The sequence below is a fragment of the Glycine max genome, chromosome 10 (assembly GCF_000004515.6).
Source record: "Glycine max cultivar Williams 82 chromosome 10, Glycine_max_v4.0, whole genome shotgun sequence".
Taxonomy (NCBI): domain Eukaryota; kingdom Viridiplantae; phylum Streptophyta; class Magnoliopsida; order Fabales; family Fabaceae; genus Glycine; species Glycine max.
This window is the reverse complement of record NC_038246.2, coordinates 4624184-4639575: the sequence shown is the minus strand read 5'-3', so window position 1 is coordinate 4639575 and position 15392 is coordinate 4624184. Positions and strand designations below refer to the sequence as shown.

At 34.2% G+C, this 15392-nt stretch overlaps 3 protein-coding genes across 3 annotated transcripts; 2 read left to right on the top strand and 1 right to left on the bottom strand.

Moving 5' to 3' along the window:
• LOC100783831 (probable E3 ubiquitin-protein ligase LOG2) lies at positions 1-4467 on the top strand. Its single transcript, XM_003537241.4, has 3 exons — positions 1-806; positions 3180-3681; positions 4105-4467. Exons 1-3 carry the CDS (start codon positions 376-378, stop codon positions 4219-4221), a joined length of 1050 nt encoding a protein of 349 aa, XP_003537289.1. The 5' UTR covers positions 1-375; the 3' UTR covers positions 4222-4467.
• Positions 4468-5823: 1356 nt separating this feature from the next.
• On the bottom strand, positions 5824-8033 carry LOC100782226 (uncharacterized). The gene has a single exon (XM_003537239.5). It carries the CDS (start codon positions 7456-7458, stop codon positions 6025-6027), a length of 1434 nt encoding a protein of 477 aa, XP_003537287.1. The 5' UTR covers positions 7459-8033; the 3' UTR covers positions 5824-6024.
• A 5205-nt stretch (positions 8034-13238) lies between these two features.
• Positions 13239-13799, top strand: LOC102660434 (uncharacterized). Its single transcript, XM_006589763.1, has one exon. It carries the CDS (start codon positions 13239-13241, stop codon positions 13797-13799), a length of 561 nt encoding a protein of 186 aa, XP_006589826.1.
• The last annotated feature ends 1593 nt before the right edge of the window (positions 13800-15392 follow it).

Below are 15392 nucleotides of genomic sequence, written 5' to 3'. Positions count from 1 at the left end.
AACCTTCACATCCCATCTCTCATCAATAGTGTTCCAATTGCTGGGTGGAGCTTTACGCAATCCCATTACACTCTCTTTCTCTCAATCTCCTTTTATTCTCTATTATTATATTTATACTATTTCCTATTTTATTTTTAATTTTTTTCATTGCATTCTCTAATCTCTATTCTATTATCTACCCCTTCATCCCCGTTTGTCTCTGTCACTGTCTCATAACACTCTTTGAACCACCGCAACTAAAATAACAACCCCACTTTTCTTCTAGCCAAAGCTTCCAAGTTTCGAATTTTCTCATCTTTTCGGAAAAAGATCAACACCCCAGATAAAAATAGAAGAAAGCCTTTTCTGGGTTAATTTGGTAATTTGGTTTTTTTCATGGGTAACATAGGAAGCAGCGGCTCCAACAGCCGCTGGAGACACGGCGGAGGCGGTGGCAGCGGGAGGCGGATTCACCCGCCGCCTCCGCCGGTGATGTCGCCGCCGGAGGTAACGGCGAACCGATTCGTGTACCCTCCGGCCGCCACGCCGTATCACAACTACCCCGGGTACTACCCGCCGCCGACCACCATGCCGGCGCCGTTGCCGGCGCCATACGACCACCACCACCGTCCGGCGGTGGACCCGATGTGGGTGAGGTATCCGCCGGCGGCACCGCCGGCACCGGCGCCGTACGTGGAGCACCAGAAGGCGGTTACGATTAAGAACGATGTCAACATCAAGAAGGAGACGCTTAGGATTGAGCCTGATGACGAGAATCCTGGCTGTTTTCTCGTGTCGTTTACGTTTGATGCCACCGTTTCGGGAAGGTATTTTCCTTTTTTGTAATGATGGTGTAACAAGGTAATTATGTTTTCCTTAGGTGTACTCGCGGTCTTGGACGAAAATTAATTAGTTACTGCTTTCGGCAGGAACTATTTCATGGTCAGAAAAAAAAATTAATGTGTTCTGTGGTGTGAATGGTATTATTTGTCAGATGCAATGTTTTGGAGATGTTGTTGTTGTGATCCTGTGCTGGCTTTACTTGATGGGGTGCTGTTAGTGTTACTAAGCTTGTTTTTGAGTGCATGCAGGATTTAATTGCTTTGCTCAATTTGCTTATTTGGATTCTGATAAGTAAAGGGGTGTGCAAAGCTGCAAGTAAATAATATTTTGCAAATGAGAAGTATAGGTATAAGCAGGTGTATGTGTGAAATAAGTTTCTTTTTTATATGTGGGAATTGAAGACAGTGTTAGGGTCACTCACCCTCCTAGACCCCTTGAGTTGATCATTTATCGCTTAGATATCTCCTTGGCTTTACTGGTGCCAGAGTAGCTATCGTTTTTGTTTTGTGTGCATTTTGTTTACTTCTGAATAGGCATATCTATGTGTTGCTAGGGTTGAATTTCTTATTTCACACAACGAAAACACTTTTTCACTCTTTCATATACTAGGGGATTTCACTTAGAGAAGAAAATGTCCCATACTAATGGATTCGGGTCCACAACAATGGGTTCAAATGTGAGATCTTGTAGCACTTACCAATGAGGCCCTATCCATTAGTATTATACAAAAATATTTGACAATCTGGAGAGCCTGAGTGAGAAGCAAAGTCAATTACTGCTAAAGATTGCTTATAAACATTTATCTACTTTTTCCCCATTTGACATGTTCTAGATTTTGATCTGATCACACACTAAGTTTGCATCTATTTGGTTGGGAATATCTATTGAGGTTTTCAAGAGTGTTGTTTTTATTGAATATTCCTTTTTTAGGGAGGTGAAGAAATTGCTTATTCTATTTTGCATGGGGTTTTGTTACCTTTTAGAGATTGAAAGTGAAGTTGATCAGTGCACTTTAATGGCAAATGAGGTCGTTACTGGTTAGCTCAGTACACATTAGTCGGTTTGAAAGATGAGGTTATTTGTGCCTGAACAATCGCTTATAGATCATTTAGTTTCCTGATATACTTGTGCTAATAGCTGTTATTACTGTCAAATCACCATTCTTGGAGTGACTTTTATTTGTGTCAGTTTAACTGTAGTTTTATTTACAGTAATTGATTGGCTAAGAATGGAAGGAGGCCATATTAGAGGAGAAAGTGATAACTTTGTAGTAGTTTGACTGTTTCGGGTTTTTTTGTTGGTTATATGTGTAGTGATAGGACACTCTGAGGTTGCTATTTCAATTAAATTGTTGGACCTTGTGGTCCCTTTATTTATGTATTTATTTTATTGTGTGTTTGTGGGGGGCGGTTAAATTACTAGCAAAATGACATATAACTTTGAAGAACTTCACATGTTCACATATATTATCCAAAGCCATTTTCTGCATCATCACTAGTTATTATCCTTATGTGCTTGACCTTCTCATGTAGGAAAGTCAACGCCTTTTAAGTAGAATTAATCTATATTATTATTATCTACTCTGATTAAAAGATAACCAACCTTATATGCTCCTAATATTATTTTTAGATGCCATATTGGGAAATAGAATAGTTGAAACTGGAATTTGTTGCTATTTCTGCCTACATCATGGTCAAGTTAGTAGCAATTAAAAGAAATGAAAATTATTTCTATAGCAAGATACATGGATACAATTCCTACTTTTTCACTGCCAATGCCAAGGGTTTGAATGGTTGGTTCAATGCATGTTTTACTTGACCAATTTCAATTTTTGCCAAAGCTGCATAACAAAATGACAAAATGCAAATTTTAGCACATTTGAAGGAAATAAACTACAGTACTCAGTATTATAAGTACTTGTTACTTTCCTAGTTCCTATATTAAGGATCATTATGTAAGTGGTACCAATACACGAGATGTGGTTGACTCAGTATAGTCAAATATTTTTCTTTTTTCTTTTTCTAGTATTCACATGAAAAACCAATGCCTTTCTTTGGTCAGACTTGTGCTTTTTGGTGTTTCTTGTCTCAAGGCATTAAAACCCACTAGCACCTAAAGTATGCCTCTCACCTTCAACTACCTTGAGTTGACTTAATGCACTTCCAGTTTAAATGTTTAATTATGCATTCAATATTAAAGGTTAAGTTGCCATTTGTGTGTGTATGGATTTTTTTTTTTTTTGATCGGCAATAGTGTGTGTGTGTGGATGTTAAAAACTATGAATATGGATATTTTGTAAGATGGTTCTTTAAATTGTTTGATCTAAAGGTTTTTGTTTCCTTTTATCTCCATAACAGCATCACCATACTTTTCTTTGCAAAAGAAGGGGAAGGTTGCACCCTAACCCCAATGAAGGAAAATGTTCTTCCACCCGTGACTGTAAATTTCCAGCAAGGTCTTGGCCAGAAGTTTAAACAGCCAGCTGGAACCGGTATTGATTTTTCAACATTTGAGGAGTCTGAGTTATTGAAAGCAGGGGACATGGATGTCTATCCTGTTGCAATTAAAGCAGACGCATCCTCCGGCGACCATGATGAATCAAAATCAAATGAAACTCCTGCATCCGGTAGCTCAAACTCTCAGATAACTCAAGCAGTGTTTGAGAAGGAGAAAGGAGAGTTCCAGGTGAAGGTTGTTAAGCAGATCTTATGGGTAAATGGAATGAGGTATGAACTTCAGGAGATATATGGTATTGGAAATTCAGTGGAGAGTGATGTGGATGGGAATGACCCGGGAAAAGAGTGTGTTATATGCTTGTCAGAGCCTCGGGACACAACTGTCCTTCCATGTCGCCACATGGTATTTAATTACTGGTTTCCTTTTTTTCTTACATTAATTTCTTTTAATTGGTTGACTGAATGATGCTCTGATGGTAGTCATTAATACTATGAGTATTAGTTTACCAGAAAGAGTGTTAAATCAGAATTTCATCAACAATCAGAATTTGTTGTCATTATTTATTTTTTATTTTTTATTTCATGTGTGTTTGCTTCCACTTAATTTGTTGAGGAACAATCACTTATTTTAGTCAACTTCATGAAAGAGCTTCCAAAAAATAAGTGATTATTTCCTCAAAAATAGTTTATACCAAACATACCAAACATGTTTAACACTCAAGTTACTCTGTCACTAATCCGTAATTCGTCTTAGCAAACTGATTATTATTTTTTCTCAACATTAAATTGTTGATATACTTTGGCTGGATTTGTTTCCTTCTTGTAGTGTATGTGTAGCGGTTGTGCGAAGGTTTTGAGGTTCCAGACAAATAGATGTCCAATCTGCAGACAACCAGTCGAGAGGCTTTTGGAGATCAAAGTTGGACCCGAGCTTGAGGAGTGAAGATACATTGTTAGTGACACAAGCTTCCTGTACAATCCAACTGTTATAGCTAATACTATTCACTTACTTTATCAGGTTTTTCCAATAATCCCAAAAAATAGAAATTGGAATTTATGTATGACATTATGTTTGACATGTACAGCAGGCTGGCATTGCACCTGACTTGTATTATTGTATAAGCCAATGCCTCCGCCATGCTTGTTTGGTTTTACTTCTAATTTTTAAGTGGCTTTCCCTTCTGAATCATATTTATATGTTTCTCACTTGTCACCTTCTCTTCAGATGACATCTTTTTTTTTGGTCTAAATCAGTAAATTGCACGTAACTCAATCCAACTTTAGGCCAGTTGCAGAAAATTTCTTATAGTTCACAATTCCTAAATTTATCAATTAGTGTCAATTTAATCTTATCAAGTGAGTTGCTGTATTTTGAATACTGCATTTGTGCAATTTACCATTTGGCCAATAATTGAAGGGTGGTGGTTCATTTCAGTTTCGGTCCCTGCAGGCAAAATTTTGATGCATTCACAGTTTCACAGTCAGCTAATGGTGACGGTCTGATGATGATCAGACGGATCATATTTTAACTCATAGGTCAAACTTAAAATAAAAACTAAAATATGAACCATCCTATCTTCATTTAACGGTTCAGATTTGTGACTACGTGAATGCATTTAGGTTGACATAATATTGGAAACTTTATTTAACTTTCTCAACCACTTTCTTTCTTTCTGGTGGGGTTTTTTTAGTTTCGGATAAAGGTTTTATGAACCATTTTATGTCAATACCCTTGGTTAGGGAAATGATTATTGAATAGTAAGTAGCTTTTATCTTCAGAAACCCACCACCCACCTCACATACATTTTATGCAAAGTATTGTTGGATAACACGTTTGGACACCAATTTTTTAAGTTCTTTAAAGGATATATGAGGGTAAGCCTGCACATGTTTCGTTAACAATTGGTTAAGCATTTCTTAAATTACTACTTCGCATGCGTTGCCCTCTGTCCAATAATTGATCTTCAAAGCACGCAGAGGATCCACGGTTCTCAAATAAAAATTACTCCACCATGTACGACTAGACCATAAGCATATGCACATCACATGTTAGATTAATCATTTTAAATCTTGCTGTAACTTTTTCTTACTGATCTTATTTGTTAAATAGAAAATAATACTATATTTTATGTTTTTAATACATTAAATATATCTATTTTTATGCACTATTTTTTCTTTATAAAATATTAAAGCGAATCTGGAAGAGGATATAATATAACATTATTTTGTTAAATACCGATACCGATAAGGTAGACACTAAAAGCCAAATAAAACAAAAGAATTACAAATTAAAATTGGTTCAAGTTCCATCATTAAATACCGATACCCAGGATGTTCACAATGTCTGATGGATCAAGTATGACAATGGTTCAGGTTCCATCATTAAATTTGGTTCATTCATCTCCAAAATCTTGGTTATAGTTTTTGGTCCAGACAATTTTAACTTATTATTAAACCCCCAAAACATTATAAAGAAAGAAAAAGAAAAGAAAAACCAATGAGCACACTGATTTTATTTGCAGAGGAGAATGACAAAGGGAGCTTATTAATTTATAAAGCATGCGGATGTTCATAGCCTTAGCATTAACATTAACATTAGCATTAGCATTAGCATTAGCATCCTCTTTCCTTGATAGACAACAAAAACAATACCACTAGATAGTTGTTCTGTAATTCAAGACAGCAAGACATCAAACACACAAAACAGATATAATTTCTCAAGCAACACTCACTGTACATATGACACTTAAGCCCCTTGATGCAATTTTGCATTCCACCATTGATGAACATACACACCATTGCTTCTGAGACCTTTGTAAATATCCATGCATCGTTCCCTGCTGCTCATAGTTTCGCTTTCACCATTTCCACTCTCCGAGCAACTAAGAAACAACTCATCAACAGAGCATATAGCTCCATTCTCAAATATATCCGATAGGAATTTTATTTCAGCTTCCCCAGCATTCATCTTCAGAACCACAAAATCAGCATGCTGCACAGTTTCCATGAACCACACTAGGAAATCAAACTCTTCCTCACCCAAAAAAGGTTCCATTCCTCCATCCACACCACTCTTGTGTGCAATATTCCCAGCCAAACCCGGATGATAAATAAACGTGACACGAGGCCGTTTCACATAGGACAACAACACAGAAGCGTTGTAATGAACAAAATAAACACTGAAAGCCTTCTGATCAATGGGATAAGATGGTGGGAACCAATCAGTAACGTTAACGTTAACATTTGCATTCACCAACTCTTTCACCCCAATATCAATATACACCAACCTCTTCTTATTAGAAACATCCACAAACTTAGGCAAATAGGAGACACTTTTTTTCTCATACTTGACATCTTTTCTTACTCTTTCCTCCACAAGAGGCTCCATTAGTTTCACCAAAGGCTTGGTGAATTGAACACTTGCACAATCTTCTGGAAGCACATGGTTATAAAAAATAGATCTTTTCTTGAAAACCACAAGGCTAAGCTCATTGACATGACCAACATGCACCACGTTGGAAGATCTCAACAATGAAGACACTGAGGAAGAAGAAGAAGAAGAAGAGCCAACAAGCAAGGCACCGATTCCACCAGGCTTGAGAATACGCTCGACCTCAAGAACCAGCAACGCAGGAACAGAAACCTTGTCAACAACATCCTTGGAGAACACGAAGTCGAATGTGGAATCATCGTACTCAAAGCGGCACGCGATTTTCTTTTTGTTGAGGGAGAAAAAAGGGTGCTTGTGGAGACCAATAACACTGGAGAATCCCAACCTTTGCATTGCGGAGACAATTACATTAGACCCTTCTCCAACGCAGAGGCTTTTAGCTCCGAAGTTCAAGAGTCGTTTACCCTTTAGAATGGTGATGATGGTGGAAGCTAAACTCGTGTCGTTTTTGCAGTTCATGGAGTCGAAGGAGCCCCAGAAGGTGTTGAGGATGCGGCTCTGGAACAAGTAGGAGCCGGCGGTTAAGGTGGTGTTTTCGGAGAGCGAATCTGAGTCGTCAATGACGCAGTCAACGTAGGTCTTGGGAGTCAAAGATTCCAAATCGACGGCGGGGAGGAAGCGAATCAGGGCAATGAGGGAAACAGCGGAGGCGAGGAATAACGCGCGGAAGAAAACGCGTTGAGCTATGGAGCCGCTCAGCCCGTGGAGTTTGGAGCTCTTAGAATCCATGGAAAGTGTTCTTGTTTAAGGAAGAACTAAGTGTGAGAAGAGAGGGGTTTTTTCTTTTTAATAACTCACCAATCTCAACCAACTGAGCTAGAGATATGGAGTTTAAGAAAGTGAAAGAGTGTTTGATGAGAAACTAGGTTGTGAGAGAAGGGAAGAGAAAGTGTAAACCTTGAAGAAAGGGTGATTCTGATTGGTTGAGGTTTTGAGGCATGGCAAGAGTGTTGTTGGAACCTTCTTGTTTGGTGTCGGTTTGTAGCAGCCCCCACCACTCATGTTGGGTGGAGTGAATCCCTTCGTTTGTGAGAGGAGATAAGTTCATCTCAGGAAAATGAGAGCTTGAACCTGGTAATGAATCAAGGAACTTTTTGCTGCTTCTGAAAAGTCATTGCTATATCTGAAGGAGATGATTGAAATAAGGATTTTGAGGGGGGTAAGAATATGAAGAAGGATTTTAAGGAACCTTGTGGGGTTGTGAAGTGTGGTGAAGAGGGGACCTAGGGTGGGGAACATATAAGGTAGGACACAAAAGTGGCACTCACACTTTGGGAAGCGCAGTGGGATCTTGTGTAATGTGATGTGGGGAATCCTTCTATCCTAGGTTTACGTGGCATCATATCACACATATACAACTCCCTTATTTGGCCCTATTTTCACAACTTTTTGTGACTTCTTTACCCAAAAAGTTTTATATTTTCAAGTAAACTAATTCTTTAAAATATTTTTGATTTGTATCCAAATTGATTTAATTGTCAAATTATTTATAATTATTGCAATTAAGATTTTTTTTTAACTCCCAGACTTAGATTATGAAATATTCATATTCGTATAAATTTTTTATTCTTTAAATTGATTATGAGATTAATCTTTAATTTAAAATTTAATTATATTTAAATTTCATTTTACTTCTCTAAAAATATGTGATGGGTCTTTTTTTCTTTTCTACTTTACCTAAAGTATTTACTCCTTTTATTAATGATTAATTTTTATCAATTGATAAAAGATCTTTTTTTAGTCACATTTTCTCTATTAAAAAAAATTACAAAATCTTAACAAATTTAAGTCCACTAAAAAAATATTGTTAAGAGTTTTATTGTGTTGCGGCATGGAAGATGATAAATAAAAAACATAAACATTTACTATTTTGAAATTTTAATAATTATTCTATATCATAATAAATGATTCTTTTATCCTTTAACTTTTGCTTTAAGATACATTAACAATTTTTGTTTTAATAATGACTTTTTTTTTAAAAGATGCGGCTTAAAGATTCTTTAAGAGATTTACTTTTAAGAAAATAGAATTATTGTAACTTTAAGAAGATTACCGTAATTAAGTATCGACTGATCAATTGGAAATGTTTTAAGTCTGTTTTAAAGCACAACATTGTTTGGTTTCTTCAAACACAAATGATTCTATATTTATTGTGGTCCTATTAGTATCAGATTATTTGGCTCAGCGGGCGCACACACTAATTGATGCTAATTGCACATATATGCTATGTAATTTCTAGTATAAAATTCAGTATCAATGTTAAATCGATCGCCTTTACACACATATATAGTTGAATCTGTATAAGAAATTCCAAATATAATTCTATGATGAAATTTTGATCTTTAAACCTTTATTTTTGTGTACCGTGATCTTTAAACTGTTACTTATTAAACTGGTTTTATTAATGCAACTTAATATCATACGATGCGTTAAAATATAATACCGAGTTAGAGGAAGTAATTCAGTCATATATAGCCCAAAAACAACAAAAAACCAGTCATATATACAACACCTAATTACTTCATGATTGATTAACACCGTATGCAGTAAATGTAATATGAAATTTGGCAAACTATATTATTGGGGAGAAATGCAAGGACACCCTGTACACTGGAGTAGTTTATAGGATTAAAGAAAGGGAGAAAATAAAGGACCACTACACCCGATGCAATATGCTCTTCAAGGATCTTTATTCCAAACTCAAACGGCTGATAATGAAAAATTGACCATTGGACTAATTTAATAAATGAGGTGTTTATTGCTTAATTGCATGATTGAACCCATTAGCAAACCCATAATGCCCTCAACTGCTTTGGTTTTATTATGATAAAAGAATCTTGAAAGTTTTTATTATCAAGTATTTCATATATTAAAATCTTGAAAGTTTTTATTCTGATTTAATACTTTATTTATTTATTTTTGAATTCTTAATTTATTTTTCTATAAAATTTTGGTCTTGTTAATTAGTGTTTCGTCACCATTAGTTAAAAAGTATTTATTTAATCGTTTTGTTTAAAGATATACTTGTATTTAAAATAATTGTTATTTTAAAAAATTAATTGTTTATATAAAATTAAAAATATTGATGATCTTTTTAATTTAATCATCATCTCTTAATGTTTTTAACAAGTAAAATAAGAGAAAACACCAATAGAGCGAAAAAGTAATTAGTCATTTTTTTTTGGCTTTTGGTAATAGAGTTTAGTTATGTTTAGCTTTCCAGCACTGAGGTTTGGTTTGGAAACTTAATGACATTTTTTTTTTGGCAACATCTTAAGTGAAAATTATTTTAAAATACATGAAGTATATTTTTATAAAGGAAAATAATAATAAATATTTTTTTATTGTGCACAATAATCGCCCTTAGGTTAAAATTTGTGATTTCAGCCTTTCAGGCACATTACTTCAGCTTTTACCACTTGCCCAAACATGATAGATTCTAATAAATGTTTACTTCGTGTTGATTTGAGCGGGAGATTGAAGTTAATCAAACATGTGAAGTGATATTGAGTTACGTCCAAAAAAAAATTTTAATTGTAATTTAGATATCTTAATTTTTTAAATTTATGATTTTCATCCTTTTTTAATTGTAACATTTAATTCTTTTAGTTTTATAATTTTATGATTTTAATCATAGATTATTTACTAATAAATGTGATTATTAGAAATATTAAAAATTAAATAAATATTATTAATCATTAAATTTTTTTTAATAAAAGACTATTAATCCTAATATGATGTTATTGTTGATAGAGTGCATGCAAAAATTAAATAGAGATAAAAGAGGTGTTTGTTGAAAAAAAAAATAGAATGTAATGAAAAATTAGAATTAATAATTTTTTTATTTGAATTCTTAATAATTATTAATTTTTGATTAATTTATAATTAACTTAATAATTTAATTAATTAGAATTATTTGTTAATAATTTATTAAGAGAATCAAAATTATCGATTCATAAGACTAGAGGGATCAATTGTTATAATTAAAATTTAAGTGACTAAAATTATAAATTTGAGAAACTAAGAAACTAAAATTACAATTAAAAAAAAAAGATAACGTGGGTAGAAAATATATGTTAGAAACATTTTCTAACCGTATTAGAAAGTTAGCCTTTCATGTACTAAGAGGATTCTTTTGGGGGAAAAAAATCTCAATATTTATGTTCACAAAATGACACGAGAGTTTTCTAAAAAAAAAATGACATGAGAGTTCAGTTTATCCCTACACACAAAAAATAAAATAAACATCAAAGTTTAATTTTATCCCTAAATTTTATAAAAAATAACTTTTATGGTTGACCATAAAAGGGTGAAAAAGTTATTAAATGCGTATATTCATGGCATATTTGATGTAGACTCACGCAAAATCTGGGGGACAAAATCTGTGGGCAAATATATAAGTTTTTACATTTTGTTTATTTATGAAACACATGCTAACTTTTACATGTTCTAAATTGAATTGCCGAGATAATACCTATCAGATAATGAAATAAAAGTGTTTTTTTAATAAAAATAGTATAATACTAAAGTTATAAGAAATGAAATTAATTTCGATATGTATTTAATAAATATTTCGTGTATTCTACAAGTATAATTAAAACTAAAAAAATTGAAAATATAAGTAAGTTTTTTATAAAAAAAATTGAAATTATAAGAAAACGTGTTTAATTAATTTAAATGTATATATTAAAATGATAAGTAACTTAGGTTACAAGAATAATTTTAAAAAAATGAAAGAAAAAAAAATAAGAGCATAAAAAAATGAGATTAAAGCATTTCTAATTTTTATGTAAAAATCTTAAAGGATAGATGAATGTCTGTCTTCGTCCACAGATAATACAGAGCACAATGAACACATTGACTTTAGATTTTCCACTTTGCACTCGAAACACACTTATTAAAAACGAGAATGTCGAAGATATGATAATTTAAAACCTCTCAAGGACATTAATTATTATTATTAGAATTTGATTTCCTACGGTTGTTAAAGTAAGGGAAAAAAACACACCAAAAATTCACTTTTAAAATCTAAATACAGCCTATAGAAATTAATAATTTAAATTTCGTGGCACACAATTATTAGTATCAATTTTCTTAACACCACTCTTAAATTATTGGATAAATTATATGCGAGGTTTATTATACAAAATATGGATGAAGGTTATTTAAAAAAACTTACACATAATTCCCATAATAATAAAACATATCTTGAAAAAGAGAATAAAAAATGTTTTAGTAACTCTTCAGATATATACAAATCTATATCATGCCATTTTTCTGAATGATAAAAAAATCTTTATCATGCCATTGTCATTAGTCTCCATTTTTTTAAAAGAAGGTTGGGAGGTTAGCGTATCATTGGAGCATAGTTGGATAAATATAAATAAAGACAAAATAAAAGAGACAGTGACCAACAAATGAAATTTTTTTGTTGAGGTAGGCTTGTTTGTTAAATTTAATAAATATTTAATGTTAATTAATAATTACATAATAAGCGAGTACACTCTAATTAGTATTAATCTATTACCTATTTGTTCTAACAAAATATCATATTATTACCTACTTGCATGACTTCGAACTCCAAATATCGGAAACAATGAGAATAATGTTTTAGCCTGCCAACAGATATTTTTGATAATGACGGATGATAAACGTATACCTTAATATAGGATAGATTCATTATATTGGATGAAAAGAAAAAAAAAAGATAAAAATAAAAAAATAATAAATGTAATAAGTAACGTGACAAAAAAGAAAGAGACAAATAAAAAATAAATAATTATTTTAGTCTCCAAATATATAAATTATCAATAATTTAATGTTTGAAAGACAATTTTTTTAATTTAATAACTAAATGATAAATGTGTAAAAAATATAACAATTAAGATGTGATATTTAATGATAAAAAATTATAAAATATTAGAAGATATGATAATATATTCTGATTTTATATAGTTGTTATATCTATTAGATTTATCTTTAACCATTCTATTAGATTTATCTTTAGTCATATCTTTATCCTATATATCTTTTGCTTGTAATCTTGTATATAAGCGAATGGTGTTTAATGAATCATTGAAGGAAAAAATTCCTTTCATGGTATCAGATTGCTTAGGAAAAGATTTTTGAACCTTCCTCAGCCTTCCGCACACAGGCCCTAGCGCCGTTCAGCCCCTTTCTTCTTCTTCTCCCCTTCTTCTCCATCACTATGCCTGACTCAAAATCTACCTTTCATTCTGCTCTATATCCAACATCAAGAATCATGTCCCAATCATTCTTGAGATGGAAAATGTCCAATACGCGACATGGGCTGAACTTTTTAAAATTCACGCACGAACCCATAGGGTAATTGATCATATAATTTCTCTGCAGGATGGCAAGCAGAAGGCACCACCAATGGAGGAGGAAACAAAACTCTGGTTGACACTAGACGTCACTTTTCTACAATGGATTTATGCCACCATTTCTCATGATCTTTTACATACTATTCTTGAACCGGCACCACGGCAATGGAGGCTTGGAATAGGTTACATGATATATTCCAAGATAACAAACACTCTTGTGTCGTTACACTTGAGTATGATTTCACCCACACAACCATGGAGGCCTTTTCAAGTGTCTCTGCTTACTGTCAACATCTTAAGTCATTGTCGGATCAACTCAAGAACGTCGGCTTTCCAATCGATAACAGTAGGTTGGTTCTGCAATTGGTGTCTAGTCTCACTGAACCCTACAAGGGAGTGACCACACTCATCCGTCAAAGTGATCCCTTGCCTCAATTTTATCAAGCACGGTTGATGCTTGTTCTTGAAGAATCCGACATCAAGAAGGCGGCTCAGACCTCTTCCTCCGCCATGGTGGTTCGTGACTCGGATGAATCTCAAGAGATGTCTGATCATTCATCAGCACGCTGCACAAATAATGGTGGAAAACGGTATCCAAACCGTGGCAATTCTAGAAAGAATCGCAACAACACTGGTGGTCGTGATAACTCAGGCGCTGGCAAGGGAGGCTTTGATGGCGGGGGTATAGGTGGCGGTGGCAGCAATCGCGGGGGTGGACAACAGTAGCCCCAGAACAACCCCTGGCCTGCAAGTCAGCAATGGCCTTGGCCATGGATGCAGTGGGCCATTCCTTCTTGTCCGTACTCAGCTGCTCCATGGGCAAGACCCAATTATCAACAACCTCCGCACCAACAACCTGGTATTCTTGGGTCTAGACCTCAACAGGCATACACAATCACAACTCCTACTCCAACAAACATCGAGGCTGCAATGCACACCCTCGATATTACTTCTCCGGATCCGAATTGGTATATGGACACCGGTGCCACCTCTCATATGACATCCACCTCAGGTAATCTCACGTCTTATTTTAATATGAGCAATCATCGTGGTATCACTGTTGGTAATGGTCAATCAATTCCTATTCGTGGTTATGGTCAAACTAACTTGCCTTCCCCACATCATCCTTTAGCCTTGAAAAATGTCCTTCATGCTCCTAAACTAATCAAAAACTTAGTGTCGGTTAGAAAATTTACCATTGATAACTTTGTGACTGTTGAATTTGATCCCTTTGGGTTTTCTATGAAGGATTTTCAGACAGAGATGCCTCTAATAAGGTGTGAGAGTCGGGGCGCGCTTTATCCTATCACCGAGTCCTCCACTCCAGCCACTTCTTCCTCTACTTTTGTTGCCTTAGCTCCTTCTCTTTGGCATGAGCGGTTGGGACACCCGGGAGTATCTATCTTGCATTCTCTTAGGAAGAATAAATTTATTGAATGTAATCAAATTAGAGATTCTTGTATTTGTCATTCATGTTCTCTTGGAAAACATATTAAGTTACCTTTTGTTTTATCACATTCTCATACTCTTATGCCATTTGATATTGTTCACATTGATCTTTGGACATCACCTGTTTTGAGTTCCTCAGGGCACCGATATTATATCTTGTTGTTAGATGATTATTCTAAATTTTTGTGGACTTTTCCTTTGTCAAACAAATCAAATGCTTATTCCACATTCATAAATTTTAGAACTTTCATCCGAACGGGAAGTAAAGAATATACAATGTGATAATGGTAAAGAGTTTGATAATAAGCCTTTTTGGGATTTTTGTAAAGTGAATGGCATTTCTTTTCGATTGTCTTGTCCTCATACTTCTCCTCAAAATGGGAAAGCCGAAAGGACAATTCATACAATTAACAATATTGTTCATACTTCACTTGCCCACGTGTCATTACCTCCTTCCTTTTGGCATCATGCCTTGCAAATGGTAACTTACCTTTTCAATATTCTTCCTCATAAGTTATTAAACTATAAATCTCCTCTTAGGGTTCTTTATCATAAGGATCCGACCTATTCTCATCTTTGGGTTTTTGGGTGTTTATGTTATCCTCTATTTCCTTCCACTACCATAAATAAATTTCAACCCTGCTCTACTCCATGTGTTTTTTTTGGGATATCCTTCGAATCACCGTGGTTATAAATGCTATGACTTATCTTGTGGGAAAATAATTATAAGTCGTCATGTCATTTTCGATGAGACACAATTTCCATTTGCTAAATTACATACTCCTCATATTCATACTTATGATTTCTTAGATGATGGCCCAAACCCATACGTGGTCCACCATTTAGTGTCTTAATCCACTACTCCTAATG